The sequence below is a fragment of the Oryx dammah genome, unplaced genomic scaffold, assembly GCF_014754425.2.
Source record: "Oryx dammah isolate SB20612 unplaced genomic scaffold, SCBI_Odam_1.1 HiC_scaffold_11164, whole genome shotgun sequence".
Taxonomy (NCBI): domain Eukaryota; kingdom Metazoa; phylum Chordata; class Mammalia; order Artiodactyla; family Bovidae; genus Oryx; species Oryx dammah.
In genome coordinates, this window is record NW_024080557.1 from 5361754 (window position 1) to 5387673 (window position 25920).

Sequence of the window (25920 nt, forward strand, 5' to 3'; positions counted from 1 at the left end):
CCTCCAGGGCAGGCATTGGGACAAGCAGCACTGGACTGGGTGGTTGAAATGTGGCACCAAAAAGGTAACAAATGTGATGAAGCCTGTAGGTGTGAACTGGCGAAACTTTTGGTCAGGCCTGCTTTATCTTCGGAAATACACAGGTGTGAGCAAAACAAGAAGCTTAATATAATACATATATATATATATATATATATACACATACATATTGTCTAAAACCAAATGAGCAAGCAGTCAAGACTGGTTTATTTTTATTTTATTAATTGCTAGAAAGACTTTCCAGTATTCAAATGTGCTTCTTCTAGGAGTTGCCCCAGTGTGATCTCAAGAGTCTATGTTAACTTCTTTTTCTGGAAATTTCCTCTTCTTAGTTGTTGTATTCTTGAAGAGCCTGGGCCATGAAGAGCTTGCCTAAGTTCTGGGCAGTGAACTCCTTGATGTTCTGGCAGTAAGTGTTAATCTGGCCTGTGCATTCAGGAAAGGGAGAAAGAGTCATAATGTTCCACAAACTGCAAAATGACCTAGAATACTAGTCACATGATAAACGCAGCATAATACAGAATCATCGGAATTTTATTATGTTTTGGATCAATAACAAAAAAGCAGACTCAAAGATATAGAGAACGCACTAGGGGTTACCAGTAGAGCGAGGGAAGAAGGGAGGGTAATACAGAGGTAGGGGAATGAGAGGTACCAACTATTAGGTATAAAATAAGCTACAAGGCTATACAACACAGGGATATAGCCAATATTTTATAATAACTACAAATGGAGTATAAACAAAAAAAAACTGAATCACTAGACTGCACACCTGTTACTTACATAATATTGTACAGCAACTATACATCAATAAAAATTGTTTTAAAAGAGTTAAGAATTCTATTCACTCATAAGGGATGATAAACAATGTCAGTTGTTTTGAAGATAAGCTATCTTCCATTCTTGGTTACATGGAGAATGAAGAAAAACAACAACTTTTTAAAAGATAATCAGCAGTTACTAGCACATGTTAGTTGTCAATCAAAATGTACTGACAGTGGAGATCAGACCAACACTGTAACTAAGAGAAGTGAGAAAACAGCACTAGCTCTTCTCAGTCAGGTAGAAAGGAGACACCAATCAAAGCACAGCAAACTGACCAGATCCCCCTGCCCCAGGTGTTAACAACTACAGGAGTTTCCAGTCCATGCTCTGGAAATATTAACAGCCTCCTGCTGCAACCCCAGAGCCAAGACCGAGCCAGAGTGGGGAGTCCACGTGAGGGGGGCTCCATTACTGCCCCGAGTCCTCAAATGAGGGATCTGATCTGATGCGACAGTTACACATTTCTTAAAAGTGTACGAACTACAATTTTGCTTAAACTGGACCTTAGGTAAGAAATGTGTCTCAGTTTTCCAAATTTAATTTATACGTGTACCAGAAAGCTTTAAGGAATTTGGAATTTTCTCCTGCTCTAAAATATGTCAACAGAAATGAGAAACTGTAGAGGATCAGCTTTTCTGTGAGTTGGATTTTCACACTAACAAATCTCTTGGACAACTGGCTGACTGAAACAAACAGTATTCAACCACATTTACACAGAAATAAGTTATTACAGCTAAGTAAGAGCACGAATGTTATACATTCAACATCAGGTCCTAACACAGGACACAAGGCCTCCACTACCTTAAGGCAGTGTTAAATGTTAGGTATCCCCTGAGAAACTCCATCCAGAGTTACACTTATGCTGCTACAAGACGAGTCAAAGTAAGGGAGACGCTTCTTCGAGTCAAAACTACAATTCATTTCAGACACCCACATTCAGGCCAGGCTCGATCAGGCTAGAGCACCAAAAGAAAGGGGTTCCAGCTAAATGATCTTTTCCATTATGGGACAATAAACACTTTTTCTTGGTTTCCATGTTAGATGATCCACAATAAAAACTTTCTCATTGTAGAAAGTTTATATAATCCCACCTCACCGAAGGGAGCATTGAAAGGACCTTAGAAATAACAAAGACTGACAAATTCTTAAATTTCAGAAATTACAGGTGCCAGATTCAAGTTCATCATTCCACCATTTGAAATACACTATCTTACTGTTAGTGAACCCCCCACCGTCTTCTGCTTCCTAAGGAATAAAGAAAACCAGCCATGCTCTGCAAGGGCCAGCAGTACCTGCAATGAGCAGAGAATCCATCCTGGCAGGGGGCTGGTGCGGTTTGAAGAGTTTGGACAGATCCTCCTCAGGGAGCGGGGGTTCTCCTCGGCTCTGCCGCTGCATGTTCTCCTGCTGGCGACGCTGCTGATACTAAAATTCAGACGGGGACGGTTGGGTTACTATTGTCTACCCGAAGAGAAAAATAACACCTCCCTCACTTATGCAATCAGCAAAAATCCCACTGCTTTGAATTCCAATCTTGGTTTTATAAACGCAACGCTTCCTAATCCTTGCCTCTAAGAGGCTAAATATGGCGACGGTTGCGACAGTCAAAGAAAACTTTGTTATAAACTCTGTGTCATTCTGAGTTCTAAGGGTCTAATCTAACTAATGATTTGGAAAAGCAAAACTGGTTATGTGAGGGGGCTTCAAAGGCAAAGAAGCTCAAGATGAGTGAGCAAAAAGGGAGGACCTTGACCATTTATGGCAACAGTGTAATAACAGCACGACAAGTACGATTCATCCTAACTTACAGAACTCAGTAATGAAATACCACAGTGTAGAATTTTTTCAACTTTATCTCTATTGACCAAAAGAACAAAAATATTGATGATGTTACTATTATAACATCACTATAACAACAGACTATTATTATAATAGTAAATACTATTATTATTCTTAACAACAGATAATCATCTGTGCTTTCGCACCACAGCTGAGAATGAATATTAACTTGGATAACACTTCAAAAACTTTCAAACCCTGGATTCTATGATTCAACACAGAAAACGTGGCAGTATATATAAAGATATAGACCAACTATAAACTTACATTTCTAATTACAATCAAGATGCTAACAGCTGTGAACTGCTTAAAACAGCAAAGGGAGTAATAGTCCATGCATAGCCTTAGAAGGTCAGGTAATGACAAATCAGGGTAGGCTAGTAAAAATTTTAAGTTCTTAGAATCCTAAAGAAGGGAAGTAACTTGCCTTGAGAAGATTTCTATTTACTAGGCATGAGAATAGAAGTTAGACAAATCTAAAAAGGGTTATGAATGGTGCAAAGAACAAATGTCAAGTGTAAAAATTTATGACAGAATTCAAAAAAAACTCTCTTAAAATTGGTTCCCCGAATCAACTGTCTCATTGGTGACAGATTCTCACAACTTGATCTTCCAGTCGAGCCTGAACTATAGGAAGGGCCAGTAGGAGAAAGGATCAAAATGGTTTTATTCTCCCCAGAGACATTCATCATTACCATCTTCATCACCATCTTTTCAGTTTTTTAAAAAAGGTATTTTATAGACATATATGTGCTTTTTAAAATTTTATGTACGCTGAAACAATGTGTTTTAAATTTCAGTAAATATATGAACACTGAAATTAATTTTTAAATAAAATACTCTCAGAACCACTTAGTTGTGCTTAGAATTCTATAGTTACCAACACCTAAAGTACATTATAATGAACAGACTAGTCAAACACTCGCATAGATGTACATCCTGGAATCAACTATCCATGAACCGAATGCTAAGAATATTCTGGAGCAATATAGTCCAAAACAGTATTCCACAAACTGTGAGAATCAATCATGTGGCCTTCAGGCAACACTAACAAAGAAAAGTATGACTGGCCAGAGCACTATGGATGTGCATATGAGAACATCCAGGTAATCCTAGGGCTTTTCTGTATTATACTATTTCACAGCAGTTGATCTATTATTTCCTATCAAAATTGTCTGCTCTTAATCACAATTGCTCAGTTTTTTAAATGAACTGAAGATTGCTAACTGTACTGCAATAAGCCACTAGTAGACCTAATTGTTAGTCAAGAAATGAGCTGTGACCCTGCAAAATCTCTCTGCCTGATTTTCTCAATAAATGTAGCCCTTATTTGTATAACCTTGGCATTACCATCTGAGCTTAAAATATTAGCTCTCTTCAAGACAGGTATTTTTAAGAACAACTTGCAAATAATCTATTAGGAACATACTATATAAAGAATAATTTTTAAAATATGATACAGAGTTACCAGCTAAGAGTCAATGATTTATTAATTTAGGTCATTTTGAAGATGACTCTTGAAGCATAACACTTAGAAATGAATTCTATGTTAGCTGAATTTTCCCAAATACCAACCTGATGTTTCTGTTGCTGCTGTTTACTCGTGTTCCTCATGTATGTGTTATATTTAACTATATCTTGGCTCATTTCATCCACTCTGTCCATCAGCAACTGGAGTGTCTTCCCCAAGTGATTGCTGAAATATAAAGTACAGATACTGACATGTCAAACTTTTAAAGTTAAAGCTCTGCCACTGCTCTAATGTGATCTGCCATTTGCTTAAAAAAAAAAAAAAAAAAAGCACACACATACAAGAAAGCAAGGGTGGAGGAAAGAATGTGAGTCAGCATGTTATTAAACTTTTTGTATCAAACCCACAACTATAACTACAGTATTTCAAACAGTTCAGTTTCTTACTGTCAGAGCATACACACATGTCAGAGCAGTAAACAGTTAAACGTAGCAGTAGCAGGGTTATCCAAAATAGGTACTTTTGGAACAACCAAGTTTAACCTAAGCTCAGTACTCCTGAGTGCACTTCCTTAACCCCACCACGGCCCTCCCCAACTATGCTCCAGACATTCAGATCAGAAGTCACCGAAAGGAAGAACCAGGCAAAGAGACTTGAGACTTCTGGCACGTGATTTCTCTACCTAGCTGATTCTGAAAGAGTAACAAAAGCATTTATTCTGCAAGGCCAAATGAAGAGGGCTCCTTTCCCTCTATCCTTCCTCGAATCTGAAATATAGTCATTTTTCATCTTTTCTTCTCCAGAAATTTCGACTGTAGCTTACTTACCAAAATCTTCTTATAAAGTGATGCTAACGGTTTATACAGTGCCCATCATATTCACTGATTTCCTCCTGCAACCATCTCCTACCATGGTAAGGCCCACTACACATAGACGTAATCTAAAAATAACTAGCTGACAAACAGGATTCATTCATTCATTCCAAAAGACTATTTACTAAATTACTATTATGTTCCAGCCTCAGTGTTGTTAACAAATAAGGAGACAACAGTGAATGAGACGTTCGTAGTCTTGGTCTTCACTAGCTTACAGTTGACAGGAAGAAGGGAAGAGATGAGATAGACACTTACATAGTATGGTCAGAATATTTCTTTTAAAAGATGACAGGTTGAAAGTAAAGGATTAGAAGGCATCAGCCATGCAAAAAGTATTCTAGGTGGAAGAAAGCACAAGTGCTGAAGGCCTGAGACGGGCAACAACTAGACTGATTTTAAAATATGGGGGCCTGGCATGGGAGGAACACAGAGACAGGTCAGGGAGGTCAGACAAGCACGTGTGAGGAACTGTTGGCTGTCCATGCAACACTCCAGAAACATAGTCAGTGTGAATGAGACCCTGTGACTCTGACATGAACGGTGCCCTGGTGACATGTACTGCCTTAAAGTTTAGAATGACCACCCTGGCTGCTACACAGAGAATACACTGGAGAGTAGAAACCAGAAGATGGTAAAGAGTCAGAAAACTAAGAGCACGGCATCTGGTCCCATCACTTCATGGCAAATAGATGGGGAAACAAAGGAAACAGTGACAGACTGTTTTTTGGGGGCTCCAAAATCACTGCAGATGGTGACTGCAGCCATGAAATTAAAAGATGCTTGTTCCTTGGAAGAAAAGTTATGACCAACCTAGACAGCATATAAAAAGCAGAGACATTACTTTGCCAACAGAGGTCCATCTAGTCAAAGCTTTGGTTTTTCTAGTAGTCATGTATGGATGTGAGAGTTTGGACTATAAAGAAAGTTGAGCACTGAAGAATTGATGCTTTTGAACTATGGTGTTGGAGAAGACTCTTGAGAGTCTCTTGGACTGCAAGGAGATCCAACCAGTCCATTCTAAAGGAAATCAGTCCTGAATATTCACTGGAAGGACTGATGCTGAAGCTAAAATTCCAATACTTTGGCCACCTGATGCAAAGAACTGACTCATTGGAAAAGACCCTGATGCTGGGAAAGATTGAAGGTGGGAGGAGAAGGGGACAAGAGAGGATGAGATGGTTGGATGGCATCATCGACTCAATGGACATGAGTTTGAGTAAACTCCAGGAGTTGGTGATGGATAGGGAGGCCTGGTGTGCTGTAGTCCATATGGTCATGAAGAGTCGGATAGGGCTGAGCAACTGAACTGAAGTGATGGAAGTGCTGGAAAGGATGAAGAAAAATTAAAACGCTCACACATTTCTAGTGAGAATGTAAAACGGTGCTGCCACAGTTTGGTGGAACCTCAAAGAGTTAAACACAAAGTTATCACATGACTCAGCAATTCTATTCCTAGGGGTGTGTGTGTGTATATATATATATATGTATACATATATATATACACACACACACTCAAAAGAACTGAAAAATCATGCTCGTACAAAAACTCATATGTGTATGGTAATACCTGCATTATTCAAAACAGCCAGAAAGTGGGAACAAGAAAAGGATAAATTGTGATACATCCATATAATGGAATACTACTGCATGATAAAGAGAATGAAGTATTGATCCATAAATGAAACTTAAAGGCATTACACTAAGTGAAAGAAACCAGACACAAAAGGCTACTTATAATATGGTTCTATTTATATGAAATGTCCAGAAGAGGCAAATCCATAGAGACAGAAAGTAACAAGTGACTGCAAGGGGATGGGGAAGTGAATTGGTATTGATTGCACAATACTGCAAATATATTAAAAATGTATTCCTTAAAAATGGTTAAAATGGTGCCTTCATTTTCTGTGAATTTTATCTCTACTTTTAAAACTGCATACACACACACACACGAAATATACCGTGATATCAGACAGTAGTAGTAGTGGCATGGACTAGCCAGTGGCAGTTAGCATGGAGGAAAATGGGCAGAACTGACCGTGGCATCAAGGCTGACTCCCTGTTTCCTGGCCTGAGCAGCTGAATGGTTGGTTACAGCACTTAAGAGAGAAAAGAGACTGAGGAAGAAACAGAACGGGAATCCTGGGAATGAGTAAAACTAAATCCAGCTAAAATACGAATTCTATATGGATTCCATCTATAACCTAAAAAACAAAAGAAAGCGTTGACTCTTCATCTTAAATAGTAGAAAGGGCATAGATCTGGTCTCTGTGGGTATGTGTAAATTAATCTTTTAATTTTAGGTCTGGCACTACCTACCTTACCTTGATAATAGTAGCTTGGCCTAATGGCTTAACCTAAAAATCAAGTGTTTTTTGCAAATTAAATCTTATTTCATACTTATCTTATTATAATTTTGTGAATCACCTTTAACTTTCAGACATTTCTTCTTCCTTGGAAATCAGATTAAGTATTCATTCACTCTGTGTTTTGTTTTTTTTTTCTTTCAAATTTCTTAATAGTCTGATTTTAATTCATCTGTAATTTGAGCTGATAGTGCAAGACGAGGATTAAAAATACTTTTTCCCCAATATCTAATCAAATGTCCAGATCGACTGATTATTTACACTGCTTTCCAAATAACTTCTGAAACTTAACAACACTGTGTCCTCTCGCATGCATTCTTTCAACACACATTACTAAGTATATACTTACTTTCCCAGTCACACTCAAATCATTCTACTGAGAAGAGGGGAACACAAAGAGAGAAGTACAGCACAGTGGTGGGAGGCTCTATAACAGAAGAGAAGCTTAAAAGATAGTTTGATAGGATCAGATGAAGACCCTCCAGATTATGTGACAGCTGAATTCTGAGTTTTTGAAGGAGCTGGAGATGGGAGTTGAAGACAAGGAACAGGGGGAGGGACACTTCAGCTACTGTGTGTAGGAAGCCTGTTCAGAGACACTGGCATGAGAAGTGTGACCCATCTGTAGAACCACAATTACCTCAGTCCATCAGAAGCGCGAAAGAAGGGCAAGATGTGGGCAGAAGGGGAGCAATGAGCTGAAGAGGCAAACAGTCACACAGCAGAGACTCTTGGAAGCCAGGGCTAGAAGTCTGGATTCTATTCTAAGGACAAAGGGGACTCAGCCAAAATTCTAAGCAAAGGAGTAATGTGATCATACACTTTAGTTTTAGCAAGATAACTGCAATGAAACGGGAAAAGGTCAGAAGCAGGAAATTAAGAGACTGTGAAAGTAATCAGGAAAAGAAATAATGAGGCCCTGACCGAAGGTAGCCACAGACAAGGATGTAGATGAGATCACCCCAGGAATCACTTACAGGAAGACAGACCCCAAGAAACACATATTTAGGGATGAGCAGAGGAAGGCTGAGTGGAGAACGACAAGTGGAGAAAGACAAGTAGCCCAGTAGTAGAATCCTAGACTCAAAATATTTCAGGAAGAAACTGTTATCAACACATTAAATGCTTAAGAGTCTACCATGTCCAGCAATATTGTGATAAAGTCACCTTGTATGGCTTGAGCAAAAGTTCTATCACAGAATAGATGGAACACTGAGTGTTTAGGATATATGGGAAATGAGTAAATACAGAGAGCGGCATGCAGAAAATCCTATTAAAAAGTTTGTAAAGGAAAAAGTGAAGTAAATGGTGAAAGGAAATGGATAAACTGATACAAGGTCAAAAGGTATTCTTTTTGGAACTTCGTCTTTTAAGATGAGAGAAGCTTAAACAAGTTTAAATGTCCTTACTTATTCTCAGGAGATGCATGTTCAAGTATTTAGGGGTTAAGTATCAGGTCTATAATTTACTTTCAAATAGTTCAGGGAAGAACCCATTTATGTCTACAAAGAGAGTGGGTGCAAAGGTATACAAGTAAAGGTTTGTGTGTGTTTACTGTATGATTTATCATTCTTTCAATTTTTCTCAAGAGTTGAGCATTTAAAAAAAAAAAAATTTTTTTTTTTTTTTAAATGGGGAAAGCCAGTCAACAAATGGAACAGAAAAGAACCAGTACAGAGAGGAACTGGAGATACTCAGGAAAAAGGGTGCAGAAAAAGAGAGACTGGATGAGACCTCATAGAGACCCTGAACTCTCATGTTCACCAGTGAAAGAACTGAGGCCCAAAGAAATATGAAAGACTGTAATTCACTACACGATTATTTGTTATATAAGACATCGATATCCTGAAGTGCAGAGAAACTCAGAGAAGGGAAAGGTCAGCCCCAATCCTTGACTGGGTGATGGAAGAGAGAGTAGAGACACAGGAAAAAGCCACTGAGGAGAATTACTGCCACTGCAGAGAAAGATCGAGTATCTGTTTCCAGATCTTGTATCCGGGAGTCTGACCGCACCGATTTCAGCAACAAGAAAGGTACTACCAGAATAGACCTTCCCTCACCACCAAAACTGTCTTTCCTGTAAAGTACTAACATCACGTGTTATACAGGTACATGTTACAGTGGAACAGCGTGAGCACAGGTATGTGGACTGTAAACATCTCATGACATTCTATTACCACAGTGCTCTCCAGAAATCTAACCAGCAAGAAATAGCTGAATATCTGCACAGTTTGGGTCTCGAAAGGCAAAAGGAATTAACAATAACACAGAACTGTTTCACAGATAACGTTCACAGGGAATCAGGAACATTACCAAGAACAACTTTATGGAGATCTTTTCAGTACCAGTGCAACCAGAACACTGAAACAGAGTTACTGTTCAGAGTCTCAATAATAGAGTCTTTTCTTTTACTGCCCAGGAAACAAAGAACTGGCAGCAGAGAACTTAAACAGCTGTGAGCCAGGACGCACAGTGACAAGCCTGCTCTGGCTGCAGTGTCAGTTTCTCCTTACTGTCCCTCATGTATGATGCCCACACTTAAGTTTACTTTTTCAAAGAGGAAATAAAAGCAGAATTTTTTTTCATGTGTGAAAAACTGAAGGCTTGTGTAACACATTTTTAAAAATTAATAAAGGCTGTTATGAAATAACCATACCAAAACTTCCATCTAATAAAATTGAGAATCAGAATTTTTCCAATGAAAGGGAATGTAGTATGTTTTATTCATAGCATAGAGCAAATTTATCAGGTAAATCAAAAAACTGATACACACATATGGGTTGTGAAAAGCAAGACCAAGCAAAGTGTTTAAGGAGCTACTTCAGAATGATTTCTGAGGCAGTTTCTTAGAAAAAATTTGTATGGCAAATGATGATTAACATCATTGGGCTACTAATGTTGGAAATTAAAATTTGAGAGGCATGAAGGTTACATTTATTTCAGTGTTTTAAATTAGTATTATCAATTCGGGTCAATGTAGCAGTCCATTAATATAAGCACAGCTTCAAGGCTGCTTCTTTTTTTTCTCCCCGAAGGAATACCAATTTACTCTCTTAAACAGCTTCACGTGGAAAGCAAAGGCCTTTTCCTATTTCACATAAAATACAGAAGATAAAAACTATAGTAAAATAAATATTTGTCCTGATCTTAGTTGCTATGGTGAACTATGAACAGTTTCTTGGCTATTATAAACGCTACTTTGGACAGACAGACATTGCAGACCAGCTCACTGGTAATGGGAAAGCAGAGAAGGGCTGTATTTGTTTTGTATGATCAATAAAGGAAGCTTGGGAAAAGGTGAAGACATAAATTATATAAGCAAAAGCTTTCACATAGTAAATTCAAAATTATTATATAACTATATACTTAATACATCAAATTGTAACCTTGCATGTTGAAAAAGGTTCTTAGCTCAGTGCTTTAAATACAGGTGTGCCGAGTGTGTTTCTGAAAGCAATGAAGAAAAATATGACCTTCTAAAAGGGACAAATTAAAGGACTATTATGAATGTATGTTTGCAGTCCAACAGTACACTTTTTAGTGCCAAATGAGCCTTGCAACCTGGCTGTATTACTTAGCACTCCGTTTACCATCCAGTTTCCATCTCCTTCCCCCGTAAAGACTTTCTAATGGTCTCTGCGATGAGTTCATGCAATGGGAAGGTGGTTCTTCAACCACAGCCGCACTTGTCCTGGTGCGTGGACAAGAGCACTGGGCACACTGTGCTTCTGGGTTTATCCTCACTTGTCTTACACTGAGGAAGCACAAAGCCTGTATATTCTTTTGTAAAGCTTCTATCTGGGATAACTAAAAATCTGATGAATACCTGAGCTGCTGTTCCAAGCTGGTTGCTTTAAGAAAACACACCTTGCTTTTCTCAGCCATTCAGCAACTGCATATTCATAGTTTACCTACACCTACCTGCTGATAGCTTCCTTCTGCCACAGAGAACAATCACTAGCATCAAGCTTAAAGAGCATTTAGGAGGAGCTATATATTATGTACATATAGTTGACTCTGTTCATATTTCTGTTAAAAGCAATAAATGAGGGGAAATGAAACATTAATTCCATAAAGGAAATACCCTGTTTTGGCACACCTCAGTCAGCATTTTACCAATATAATAAATAGTATCTTAGCAACTAGATAGCTAAGGCAGTCAGGATGGGGCAAACTATGTCACCACTGTCTAAGCAAAAACCAGAGTCAGGTTCAGACTAATTTTGGTTGAAAATTCAAGTTGAAACTTTACTGCTAAACAGAGTCTACATCTGAACAAGGGCAAGTGCCACAGTAAAACAAACAAGCATTTCTGGTTTTCTCCTAAGCATTATTAAGTATCCAGACATAACACCATAGCCTCTAATGTCGGTATACAATAAATAAGGCCGAGCCACATCAAAAAACCCCTCCTCCATGGGCATTTACCATCTCAAAGCAAAAATGGCACAGCAAGGGAAGTGTCAGCTACAGTGACAAGAGGTAATTAGTATTCAAACCTCATCTCACTTTATTGATAACCATGGTGCTCTTCCAGGCTTCCCTCATGGCTCAAACAGTAAAGAGTATGCCTGCAATGCCAAAGACCTGGGTTCAATCCCTTAGTCAGGAAGATCCCCTGTAGGAGGGCATGGCAACCCACTACAGTATTCTTGCCTGGAGAATCCCATGGACTGAGGAGCATGGGAGCTACAGTCCATGGGGTCGCCAAGAGTCCGACACAATTAAGAGACTAACACTTTCACTTTCATGGTGTTCTTCCTGGGATTTGAGCAGAGCTGGACAAGTACTACGTGCTGTTACTATGTCTTAAGAACCTCCCAACACACTTAAGTCATTGTCCCCCCCTTGTTTCACAGGTAAAGTCTAAGTTAAAAAATCTTTTGCAGAAAGTGATTTTTTAAAAAAAGAGGGGGGGGGGTGGACTTTTCATGAGACAGGGTTGCTTACCTGCTAGCAAGACTGAGCAATTCATGTTTGTCTGCTACAGCTGACTTCTTCTCTAGCTCCCACATTAGAACATTGATCAGATGTGAATTCTTAATTACAATCGGCACTTCTTCAAACATGTGCTCAAAGGTGATATTTCCCTTTTTCAATCTGCGAAGCATGTTAAAAATACTTTATAGTCTGGTGGTCAGAAGTAAGTGTTAAAGTGACTATTTCATACATTTTACATTATTCCTAATTACAGGCCCTCTTCGGGGTTTTTGTTTGTTTCATTAGCAATCTTTAAAAAAGGGAGAAAAACCAGAGATCTACAGAATCAAGCACAAGTTGAGTGATTTGAACAATTCGAAAAATGATGTGAGTTGGAGCTATAAGACCAGAAAATAAGACTCTTAGCCGAAGAAACAATTCTTTCTTCATAATCAGCTATCTTTGAAATTTCACATACTAAAAAAGGTAAATGTCATAAGAAATTATGCTATATAATCTATATCTAAAATATTTAAAATAAACAGCTAGAAAAGAGAAATACTCTCATTCTTGGAAAGTTCACTTTAAAAGCCAACTGAACTCAAAGAGATTAACAACAAGCAGGACACTCACAGGCTATTCCACATACAATGGTTGAAAACACAGGAAGAATGCAACTTCTCACAGTTTAATTATAATTACCATACCCAGGAGATTTTCATGAGTTAGCTTTTCTTTTAAAATTCTTTGTATCTTAATTTCTTTAGGAGCCAAATGGGAAATTAGTCATGAACTGCCTGTCCCAAATGAAGTCAAAGCCACTAACTTTAATTTATTAAGAAATACATATTCTTATAATTAACAGAAAATTAAAGAATTCTGAATTTTAGAAAATTTTAATGTAAATATCCCAGTGCCATTATGCAGGATCACAAAACAGCTTTAATAATTAGTTCTCTGCATTCCTGTCATCCATGAAATTTCCCAAAAGCCACACTCCTTACTAAACCCTTAAAACGTTGTATCTTTCCACACCCCGTCCCCCACAATGAAACAGGAGGTCAGAAAATAAGACAAACGGCTCACAACTGTTCTGACGCAGAGCTTACAATCTGACAGCCGCTGAACACTCATCCCATCTCCTTTTATTTAATCATGCATTTCTTCAAATCCAGTAGCTAATTAATTCTCATTCTAACTGCATTCACCCATGGTGAGAACAACAGATGAGACATTCCATAAAGAACAGTTTAAACATGGAAAGGGAGAGATCAAGGGGCACTCAGCCATGCAGACACTTCTACCGTCCACATGGCAGAAGCATTACCGCACCACTGCCGAGGACTCAATACATGTGGCAAACTAGTATCTTAAAAGAAAAACACCAGTCCTTAACATATGCCTTATAGGCCCCCAAACACTTACGCTTCAGGAGAAAAGTCCTTTTCTTTACAAACTTCCATCAATTTAGGAGTCAGTCTGTATGCCTTTAGTGAGAGAGACCCTTGGGCAGTTTTTATGGGATCTCAAATAAAGAAAAAAGAAAGAAATTATTAAGAATTTTGTCACTACCAGTGCTCAAATGACACTGGTTCTGAGCACATTCTGTTAATTATTGTACAATCTTGGCAAAATGAAGATCAAAATAAACATAAATGAAGAATAAAATAAAAATAAATGAAGATCAGAGCACAATCGGAAGCAGATTCAAAGCAATATAGCAAACGGTAAGTGAAAAGGCAAAAAACTATCATCCTACTTATACTAGGCAGAAAAACTTCCTCCTGAAAGTATAAGATACAAAATACAGTTATTTTCAAATCTACTCAGCTGGAACCAGCAATCTTGACAAAAATTAAATACAGCATATGTTCCATACACCTTATATATATCTTGCATAATTAAAAGAAAAATACTAATATTAAACATGAAAACTCACTGGATGCACTTGTGTATTTCCTTTGTCCCTAATTTAAATGAATGGCCCTGCAAACAATTTATCCATCCTAATAATCACTGTTCACAGTTTTTCAGTTAAAGCAAATTGTAAAAACAAAACCATTAAAGTCAAGGTGCAATCACAAGTGTCTTTTTAGTTTTAGAGAAACTAATTTTGTCAAAACTAACTGCTTAAACACTCCAAGAGTAAGGGAGCTTAGCACTCGCTGCATGATAACGGCTCCGGCATGCCAATATTCTCCTAAAACCTGTGTTAACATTCATGTTGCCTGAAACTTAACACAGTGAAACTTTTAGCAATAGGTGATAAAATGAAAACCAAAATAGATTGAAACAAGTGGAAAATTCATCAAGGTCTGATGATGCAATGTTTCCAGCCAATATAAGTACACTTTAACAACTTGTTCTTTACTGTAATCCAATTGTTAACATACTGAAACAATTTGGGGGCAGCTCATAAGATTGATCGTATTCATTAGTATTTTTTCTGACAGATACTCAGGACGTTACATTTACTTCTCAGCTGGAAACTATATGCAAGTCTGCCAGATATGGCAAACTGTGAGTGTTTGGGGAGGGGGAAGGCTATAAAGCTGTTAAATTGCCTACAGTTCTGATACAGCACAGAACATCTGGTCTGGAGAGCTTGAGGAAACACCATTAAATAGGCTGAAAAGAAAAAAATCTTTGTGCTAAGAAACAGTCCAGGTTTTGTACGCTGCTGTCAGAGGTATAAAAAAAAAAAAATTTGGCACACTGTGTTATGATTGGTCAGTCACGTACAGAGCCAGACACTCTAGCAATCGGGGTTTGTTAGACATCTGGTCTAGTTCCACCAGCCCCTTCAAATGAGGGAGGGGAGATGTAGGAATAAAAATGAAGCAGCTACTCCAGCATTCCAAAATGTACACATCAGGGCTCTGATAGCAAGAAAAATAAACAGAAAGAAGGAAACCCTGTCTAGACTTAGCTGCTGCTGAGGCTGCTGCAGAAACAGGGTTGGTATTTACTTGGGAAGGCCTGCCAGGCTGCTCTTAGAGGCAAAAAGACAGAAAGCAAAAATAGTAGTAGCAATAATATTAAGGGAAGAAAAGAATAATAAAGGAAACTCCTACTAACCGTAAATGAGAACGACAGATTCTTCAATGGCATGCTGGTAACTGAACTGAGAATCCAGAAGCGCCCGGGTGACGAACGAGCCGTAGTATGTGGACTGGTACCAGCCCACATGGAGGTGGTCGATGTTTACATGGCGAAGGCTCCGCATCATCTCCATCTGATACTGGACTAGATGACGGGCATGAGAGGGACAGAAGAACAACTGTTAACGACATCCCCCATATGAAAAAAACAAGCCTTTTCGGAAACAAATTTCTATACAGCTATTTCTTATCTAAAGGGAATATTTTTCCAGATTTTTAAATTCATTCACTTTACACATAAGGAAAACAAATTAAGCCTTCAAATCATTAGGGCATTTCTTTTCTCATTAACCAAAAACCATTCTGTAGAGACAGTATTAAACATAATATTAATAGTAATAATAGTATATTAGTAGTAATATAATAATTATTATACTATAGTATACTATATAATTATACTATACTATATACTACAGTATAGTAATTATACTATAATAATATACTATATTATAATATGAATACTAATATTAACAACTAATAATACCGCTTTATTGCAAACAAGTAATTATGTGGTCTCTTTTAAGAAGAAATTTATGAATTACTAAATTGGTTGGCTGTTAAGAAGTTCTGTTTGAAAGAATAAGTTAAGAGCAGTTATCACTGTTTTCAACAAAGCTTTTAGAACTGAGAAGATAAAACAATCAAGAAAACTAATGGGGAAACAGTTAACTACTACATGATTTAAGTATGAATGGGACACAAGCTGCAGCTGATTAAAAATATAAGAATTCATTTTTGCCTTCATCTGGTGCCCCCTGCTGCATGTGCTAAACTTTAAAAAGAATTTTTTTCTTGTCTGGGAGTTCCTTTACGTTAAGTAATCAACATTATTTATTAGAAAAGTCATATGCTAATCACCATGTATGGAACGGAACAGTTGAATTAACTTTTATTGTTAATGACTATAATGTACATTATTAACTCAAAGCTGTATTACTAGGAAAATCAGTGCAAACTGACAATATAACAAATAATGTATTTTAAAAAGCAATATAGCCCAATAATGAGTAGCAAATATGTAAAACAGGAGAAAATTTTATAGTTAGTGTAATAGTTAAGCTATTTCTGTATAATAAATGCACTTAAACATACTTAACTCAAAATCCAACCATTTCATTTTTTAAATTTTTAATCAGGTTTCAGCAAAAGTGGGTTAAATGTCATTTCCTTGGTCACAGTGCTTTGGTTTTACAAATCAAACAAAATTCAGGATCAAAGAATATAAAAGAAACTTTGTCAGATGGACATGGTCTTTTCAACACCTGTTACTAGATAAAGAAATTATAAATCTGCTTATTCCAAAGAAAGTTGTATTTCTCATGACAAAAGATGGCAGCCAACTCATCAACTATTCAGAATTAAGTGCTTTTTGAATTTTTCTTTTTATATACAACATGATGGTCTCAAGAAGCAGCAGTATAAAATTACTACGGTGATCCTGTATCAATTATCTCTTAATTTTTTCACTCTCAAGCATATAAGAGATTCCCTTCCTAGCCAGTTAAGAGATTTCTATCAACCACATAAAACTGGGATAGAACCACTACTGTGATCTCTATTTTAAAGTTTCACAACTCTTCTAAAGTAAAATCACTGATTTGGCTAGTAAAATTTAATCAAATGTAATTTATGAACAAAAAATTCTAACATTACCAGTAAAACAGGAGCCAGAGCTACTAAATTTAATATTTATTCTAAAAGGATAGGAAAGTGGAGATAGGGATCAATTACAAGCAACTGACAGTGCAAACACGATTGTACAGGATGAGCTTTTTTTAAAAACAGGAACTTCTTAAACATCTGTTAATGTACAATTTAGTCATAAAATAAGCACAAATTTCTACCAACTTGCAATAGTAATAAAGACTTGGAATCTAGCAATCTAGGTTCTCATGTTGGTGCTGGGATTTCTCTCATGGGGAATCTTGCTGTCCTTCTCTGATGCTCAGTTTTCCCATCTCCAAAAAGATCTGAGAGCTCATCCCAGTCAAAATGCTCTGACTCCACACTGCTCACTGGATATGCTACTTGTAAGTAATGATTTTTCTATAAACTAACGCCGGGCCTCTAGCAGGCATTAACAATTAAAATAAAAATGCCTATCTCTAAGAAATATTCTTTAATCTTACCAAGTCAAACAGCCTGAATACAACAGATTTAATAATAGTATTTTCAGGAATCATGAAGTAAAACATCTTACACTTGGTAGCAAACATCCAGATTCCTTCTTCATACAGAGTCTTACCTACCTCAAAGCCTCCTGAATAAGGATAGGAAGGAAAATGAAGTATTCCTCTCAGCTAGAAAAGGGACTAAGAGATACGAGTAAAGCCTGTTGCCTTATGGATTTGCCACAGTAATAAAAATTTATTTTTAAGGTCACAAGAGCTTTCATATGATGAAAAAACAAATTTAAGGGTTAAGAACAATGACAGGGGAGTTAATAAAACTGCTCTTGAAAAATCTACAATGAACTGAAATTTCACTATTACACAAAAAAATATATGAAGTTGCAGGTCATTCTTCATCTTGGCTTAGACTTTAAACCATTCATTTTTAAAATTAAAAAACACATTAAAAAAAAAATGAATGTCTTCTTGGAGGTATCACAGGGAAAGAAAGGACCTAAAAAGACTGCAAGTGATCCTTGAAAAGGTGAGGCCAGGGGTGCCAGAGCTCTGGAGTGAACCTGGGTGCACTGAGGCCCAGTCCCTGCTGGAGCTACACACACGAGGCTCCAGTAAAGGCAGAGCTTAAAGCGGTGGGCAGTCACTCAGTCGCGTCTGACTCTGCAACCCCACGGACTGTAGCCCGCCAAGGTTCTCCATTCATGGGATTTCCCAGGCAAGAGTACTGGAGTGGGCTGCCGTTCCTTTTCCAGGGAATCTTCCTGAGCCAAGGATCAAACCGTGGGTTTGATCCAACCAATGTGTCTCCTGCATTGGCAGATACATTCTTTATCACTGAGGTACCAGGGAAGCAAAGCTTCAATAAGTTACTTTGATTTAATTAAAAAAATTTTAAAGAAGCCATATTTACCCTATTATATGCAAGCAAGAGATAACTCAAAAACAGCCAAGTCAATTTTTATCTCTGCAGTCTTTTAGGTCTGTGTCCTTGTTCTAACGTTCACGTAAGACATATGACCATTGGCTCCCTGCTCAGTTTTTCCCCTCCTCCTCCAACCCAGGTTCTCAAAAAGTACAAAATCAAACCCTACAAAAGCTAAACTGTCTCAAAACTGTGCTCCCAACACTCCCACCAATCAACGTAGCTGAGCTGCCACACCAGCTGACATGCATTTATCCCTCTGACACGGCAGCAAACTTCACACAGGAAATAAGGGATGGTCATTCCAGATTCTAATCTCCCAGGCAAATGCCACTGCTTTAGTGGCTTTGCTGACCCCCTCAGGAGTTATGCTGGAAGTGAAAGGGAGAGATACTGGAGGTGGGTAGGTGAGGGATGAACAAGGGACCAAGTTTAGCTAGGATACTGGATGAACTGGGATGAGAGGGGCTCATGTTACCTGGAAGGGACTGTGAGGACGGTGTCCCAGCCCACAGGCTTTGGCGAGTGGGGACTGCTGCTATTTCCTTCTCGTTCCCGGCCATCCTCACTTAATACCCCCTCACCCCCCTGCTGGAGTTTTAAAAGAGGGGTAGAAAAGATTCAACTACACAGGGAGATAGGTTCACTCCCAGCCAGGGACGGCCTCACACCTCTGGAGGAAGACAATCAGCAAGAAGAAACACAGGAGCAGGAAAAGAAGACCAGAAGCTCCTTGATAGAAAGTGCCACAGCTCCCTACTGTGGAGTTAATGCGGATTAATGAAATAATAAACAAGCCTTTACTGGCAACTTTGCCGAGTTGGTTCAGGGTTACAGACACTTTCATTTTTGTTCTCAAGTTCTCGGATTTAACAGAAGCCCAGGCAGCAACTTCAACCAATGACATTCACTTCTGAGTTAATGGCTAAATATTTCTGGAGAACTTCCCAAAGATGAATAGCAAGGAAAAACCTTTTGGGAGAGGGAAATACTTCAAAATTTATTATAATACTCAACAGAGAGGCTCAGAATTGTGTAGTGAAAAGTTCATGAAAGAACATTTTAAACATTGTTCATTTAAAAAGCAAACACACCCTCCCGACTGAGGAGAAACCGTGCATAGCAAATGAATTTCAAAGACAAACTGGAAGTTACTGCTAAGCCAACTCAAATTACTAATACACAAACTACACCCAGATGCAACTGAGGTGGTGCTACAGAACTTGGAAGGTTATAAAAATGAGGTGAGGTTTTATAAATTTCTTCAACCTCTACAATCATGTTAATTGGTTAAGCCTCTCCCAAGCAAAGGACAGCATGGTTTACAATACTGAATAACTGTTCAGTTTGGCACCAGTATATTCATATTCACTTTTTCCAGATATCTTCTTTGTGAAACAGGCAATTTTAAATTGCCTAGAGCTAAAACTGTTTTAACTGAGGCAGGCTGCCCAACAGTTAACTATTCCTTTCACAAATCCACCACATTTGTAGGGCTTTCCCTCGTTTTTATCTCCAAATATGAAAACACTGAAAATAATATGCAGTCTTCTATTTAAATGCTATGCTGGGACTCACACTGGCAAACAACCAAATAAGACTTTGAGTTCTCCTTAAGACCACTGGGAAGGATGGTGGCTTAGAAGATTTTCAGTTCAGCAGAATAATCAATTAGTATTTTTTTCACCTCCAATTTCTCACCATTTTAAAAACCATCTTTATTATTTTAAGTGAGCCCTCATGAATGCAATTTATCATCCAAAAAACAGGAACAAGGAATTAACACAGCTGGCCAGATGGGGATGAGCTGAAAGAAGAAAACTGAAACATACTCTAAAACGATCTGTCTGGCAGATTTGGGGGTCAAGGGATGCACTGGGGAGAGCTTACAGATGTCTGTCTTATTAGAAAACAATTAAGGAACTAAAGAATAATCTAAATTTTAAAAATTAAAAACAATTCAACAGACCTATTATTTGACTACTTAACATTGTAGCAAATAAATCTAAATCATTAAAAAAACTACAATAAAACCACATTTTAAAATGTGCATATGCACTGACATAGTGTGGAGAAAAAGGGAGAGAGCTCAGCAACAGGAAAGGAACTAGCACTTAGTGAGCACTTACTAAGTCAGCCTTCCTGTTAAGAGGTCTACACATGGTATTTAACTTTATTCCTCAAGATGCCTCTAATGAGACAAGCATGATTACTGACATCTTTTTTAAAAAGTTGTATGTTGCAGCTTGCGAAGGGGCAGGACTCAACTGGACTTCAGACTTTCTGACTCTGAAGCCAGGCAACCACCCATTTACAGGATCTCATCTCTTATTAGTAAAGTCAAGAAAATTATTTCTGAATCAATAAAGCATAACAGAGATAGAGCAGAAATACACAATTTCTAGGTTTTCAGAAACCACAGCGTGTGCATGTTTGATCACTAAATTAACCAACAATTTAGCACTATCAGTAAGATTTTAAGTGATAAAACTACCATCAAAGATTTTTAAATGTCAAAGTTGAGAATTATCACAAATATATAATCAACCTCCTAAGACACTGCATTCTATGTTAGTATTTGAAACTTCTGCCAAGATTACTTTGTAACCAAGCACTGGCTCAGATCAAAGATGCACAAACACATCAAGAAAAGGAACAAAGAGAGACCAGATGTAGTATACATGCTCTTTGCAGTAAAGAACAAACTAAGCTCAGGCAAGAGACGCAAACAGCTTTAAAAGCAAACAAGCAAAACCCCACAACTCTGAAACAAATCGATGATTACCACAAGCATCACAGGGACATGGAATACATCAAAATTTCCTATCTGTCCTGGCATTAGGGCTGTCCTAAGGAGGGCTTATAAGAAAATTATCACAAGCCTCCCTCCCAGCAGCGCCACAGGTTGCAACGAGCGCAGACGGGTTATCAACTGTGAGGCTCTACCCCAACTACTCAGTGCTTACCCCAACTACTCGGTGCTTTCCCCTTCGTATCAGATTTCCTGCCAAGCCACACATACGTTTCAGGCAGTGTTCAAAGCTAGGAGCAGATGTAGATTTAAGCAAACAGAATGTGCATTTGAAAAAAAGAATTCAATAAGAGTCTACTTTGGGTCACCCCGCTCCAGTACTCTTTTGCCTGGAAAATCCCATAGACAGAGGAGCCTGGTGGGCTGTAGTCCATGGGGTTGCTAAGAGTCGGACACAACTGTACGACTTCACTTTCACTTTTCACTTTCGTGCTTTGGAGAAGGAAATGGCAACCCACTCCAGTGTTCTTGCCCGGAGAATCCCAGGGACAGGGGAGCCTGGTGGGCTGCCGTCTAGGGGGTCGCGAAGAGTTGGACATGACTGAAGCGACTTAGCAGCAGCAGCAGCAGCTATTTTGGGTGGAGTACACGTTTCTTAAAACTTCCATACTCTCTTCACCAAGTCTGCATTTATGTAATCATCTGTCTTCCCCTCAGTTAATATACCTGTTATTAAGGTCACTCTGGGATTGCTTAAGAATTATGGTAAGAGCTCAGTTTCTCACAATAAAGTGTCCAATATAAATTCTACTCTAGACATGAACCTATTCTGTTTAAAATGAGATAACAAAAATACTTTCTTAATCTTACCAGAAATATCCTTTAAATTGTTCATTTGTCCTGGGTGGTTTAATTTCTTCTTTACAGTATTTATGAATTCTGACATGAAACTTCTTCTGTATGCCAATCTGGGAATGGGGGGGAAGAGGATGTGTGTGCTACTCTACCTTTTAAAACCAGCAAGTGCTTAGAAAACTATTGGAAGCCAGAGGGTTTTTTAAGAGGTTTTAATGTAACTCAGGAAGTATCCTATGAAACAATCTGGATTCTTCACAGAAAATACTGTGTATATACTGCAACAAATTGATATAGTTATGAATTTGTCCATAGAGGTTCTTCAGGCAAGACTAGTAGAGTGGGTTGCCATGCCCTCCTCCAGGAGATCTTCACAACGCAGGGATCAAACCTGAATCTCTTATGCCTCCTGCATTAGTTGGCAGGTTCTTTATCCCTAGCGCCACCTGGGAAGAAGTCGCCTATGAAATAAACAGGATTCTTCACAGAAAATACTATGTATATACACAACAAATTCATACTGTTATGAATATGACTTGTTACAATGAAAAGCACAAATGTTAGAAGACCAAATGAGAATCTCTGGATTTAGAAAAATAAATATTTCATGCTCTTTTCATGAGGACAAATAACACTCCAACATATTTACAGATATATATACCATGTTCTTGTTTAATGTTGGCACAAAGTGAGGTGCTAACAGAAATATTTCAAAATTGTGATTGTTGTTAATGTACTAGGGAATGGTCACAATCATTAAGACATTATACATACATAGGTAGATGTTGCTGTTTACTAAGTCGTGTCTGAGTCTTTTGTGACCTCATGCACTGGAACCTGCCAGGCTGCTCTGTCCATGTGATTTTCCAGGCAAGAATACAGGAGCGGGTTGTCACTTCCTTCTCTAGGTTGTCTTCCTGACCCATGGATCAAACCTGAGTCTGCTGCATTAGCAAGAGGATTCTTTACCACTGAGCCACCAGGGAAGCCCCAGATAGGTAGACAGATAAAAATCGATATATCTCCATCTTAGCACATTCATGAAGCACAGAAAGTAGCCTGCATTAAAATGTAATCAGTGAAATCACATCTAAGGAAAGTAAAATTAAAGAAGGTGGAAATTAAAGGTGAGGCAGAGACCTGAACAAAGTGAAGCAATCCACAGATATTTTGGTTAAAATACACAAATTTAGCTCTGAGCACTGGCAATCAATGGAGAACGAAATGGCAATCTGTTTCAGTATTTTTGCCTGAGAAATCCCATAGACAGGGAAGCCTCGCCGACTACAGTCCATGGGGTGGCAGAGTCAGACACAACTTAGTGAGTGACTAGACAAACAACTGGCAATCAAAGCAAAATGGAAAACATGATGATTTATATTATCCGAAGAGGGTAAAAAAACCCAAGATCTCAAAGTAGATTTACTCTACTTCTTAACCCTAAAATAAAATTTTCACATGGGGTTTTAAAGGAAAACTATTATGCAGCTTTTTGAGACGCAAAAACATTTTTCTAATAAAACAATTACAACTGATTTACCTTTAAAAAAATCTAGGTTTTTAAAATAAAACAAGGAGAGACTGTCTCATGATTATTTTTTCATAAAACAGATAACAGTTTGTACAACTTAGCAACAGAAGAAGAACAAGCAGCAGCAGAGGAAGAAAAGAAGTAACGGCTACTGAAATGAATCAACAGTTTCATCCTATAAGAAACTACCTAACAAACTACTAGTAGTAGTTCAACTACCTATTGAACCACTGTTAAAAAAACCAGACTGGGATGCATCAGGAGTAAGCACGAAATCCTTTAAATAAAGAACAAATGATCCTTTCTGGAAGTATTGTTTGCAGTGTAGGAGCAAAACTGTTCATTCTGAAACCATTTACTGAGCGTCACCTGTGCTGGGAGCTTGATGAAGTTATGGTGACACGATCTTTAAAGACAGTCCCTCCTTCAATACGAGCTGTTGGTTAAATAACGCATTTATCTCTCTGAACCTTAATTTCCTCACCTAGAAAACAGTGGTTTCAACTTCCAACCATCTGATGATGGCAGTTTTAAAAACGGACCTCCAGTCTGGACAACTGCTTGCTTGTAACGAGCATTTTCAAGGGGGAGTTCCATAGGTAATGCACTCTGTAAAAGCATGCACTGACTTTAATCAATCCCACCCTCCACACACACCTACTAATTCTGTTTTCTCCCTCCCTGAGAGGTCCTGAGTCATCAGTCTTGACCACCTTCTCCCATACTCAGCTAATACTCTACTTTCTCAGTAGCTCTCAAATCTGTTTTCTCCAAGGCAAAAATCACTTAGAAGTTTTCTAGAATTTTAACTGGGAAACTGCTTATGAGAGGCCAAGAAGAAAAAATTCAAAAAAGCACAACATGTGAAAGTTGCTCCCTCCTCCTAAAGAGAAATACTGGAAAGAAATATGCTGAAATGGTAAAGAAATACGCTGAAATGGTAATGGCAACAGTTCTCCAGGGTGTGGGATCATAGATGATTTCTGTTTTCTTATTTATTCTTACCTTTATTTTCCTTGGTTTTTCGCAAAAGAAGTGTAAAATACGCGTAAGATATTAAAGGAGTTGCTGCTGCTGTTTAGTCACTCAGTTGTGTCTGACTCTCTGAACCCCATAGACTGTACCCCACCAGGCTCCTCTGTCCATGGGATTTCTCAGGCAATAACACTGGAGTGGGTTGCCATTTCCTTCTCCAGGGCATCTTCCCAACCCAGGGGTCAAACCCATGTTCCCTGCTTGGCAGGTGGATTCTTTACCACTATGCCACTTGGGCCATATTAAAGGAGCACATACATGTGTATCAACAGAGTTTTCTTTTGCTGGCCAACTTATTACATTTAACAGAGTCACCAAATAGTCTGGATACCAAAGCTCCTAAACTGCGGGAGCAGAGAATTCGGCACAAGATTATTCAGAATCTGAAGTGGCCAACCTGGTCTGAACGTTGTCTGCTATGGACTGAAGTGTGGCCACCCAAATTTGTAGGTTAAAGGTTGCAATGCGATGGTATGTGGGGACAGGGCCTTTGGGAAGGAACTGGTTTTAACTGAGGTCATCAGAGTGAAGCCTTCATAATAAGGGAGTAAGTGCCCTTATCAGAAGAGATACCTTAGAGCTTCTTTCCTTTCTCTCCATCCATGGGCAGTACTGAGTAATGAGGTTGTGTGAAGACACAGTGAGAAGCTGGCCTCAACCCAAGGAGACAGTGTTCACTAGACATCAACCCTGACAGCACCTTGATCTTGGACTTTCAAAACTTAAACTGGAAAATAAATTCCTGCTGTTCAAACCATCCAGTCTACAGTATTCTGTCATGGCAGCCCAAGCCCAATAAGACACTGTCTAAATTTAACACACATTAGTTGTGTGACCTATGACAAATTATCTCAGCCAACGTGTCTGCTCTTGTAAAATGAGAATAAATCAGTATCAACCTTGTGAAGTCATAAAGAGGATTAAATGAAAGCCTTCGCAACAAAGCAAAGGCCTTCTGAAGATTACTGAATGTCCTCAAGAAGAGTTCAACAGGTATGCACTGTCACCTATTATGCAGAAATGTTATTTATAATCTAGAGCTTATGGAACTTATCTGAATCGAAAGTTTTTGAGAATTGGGTTTGGTTAACTTGGTCCCCAAGTATTGAGTAAATTCCCCATTTTCATCTGCATTTTGGGAGGACAGAGAAATCAGGAAACTGGGGAAGAGAATCAGAGGTAGTATCCATGAATTTGTAACAT

At 38.3% G+C, this 25920-nt stretch overlaps 1 protein-coding gene across 1 annotated transcript in view; it reads right to left on the reverse strand.

Annotated features, from left to right (window-relative positions):
• Positions 1–239: 239 nt before the first annotated feature.
• The window catches only part of LOC120860712 (eukaryotic translation initiation factor 3 subunit H), a 99520-nt gene continuing 73839 nt past the window's right edge, over positions 240–25920 (reverse strand). Inside the window, exons 3-8 of the mRNA XM_040236459.1 lie at positions 15411–15578; positions 13758–13857; positions 12363–12512; positions 4279–4399; positions 2157–2289; positions 240–465 (exon numbers count right to left, since the gene is read on the reverse strand). Coding sequence (XP_040092393.1) covers positions 368–465; positions 2157–2289; positions 4279–4399; positions 12363–12512; positions 13758–13857; positions 15411–15578 — 770 coding nt within the window. The 3' untranslated portion in view covers positions 240–367. The remainder of the gene's footprint in view (positions 466–2156; positions 2290–4278; positions 4400–12362; positions 12513–13757; positions 13858–15410; positions 15579–25920) is intronic.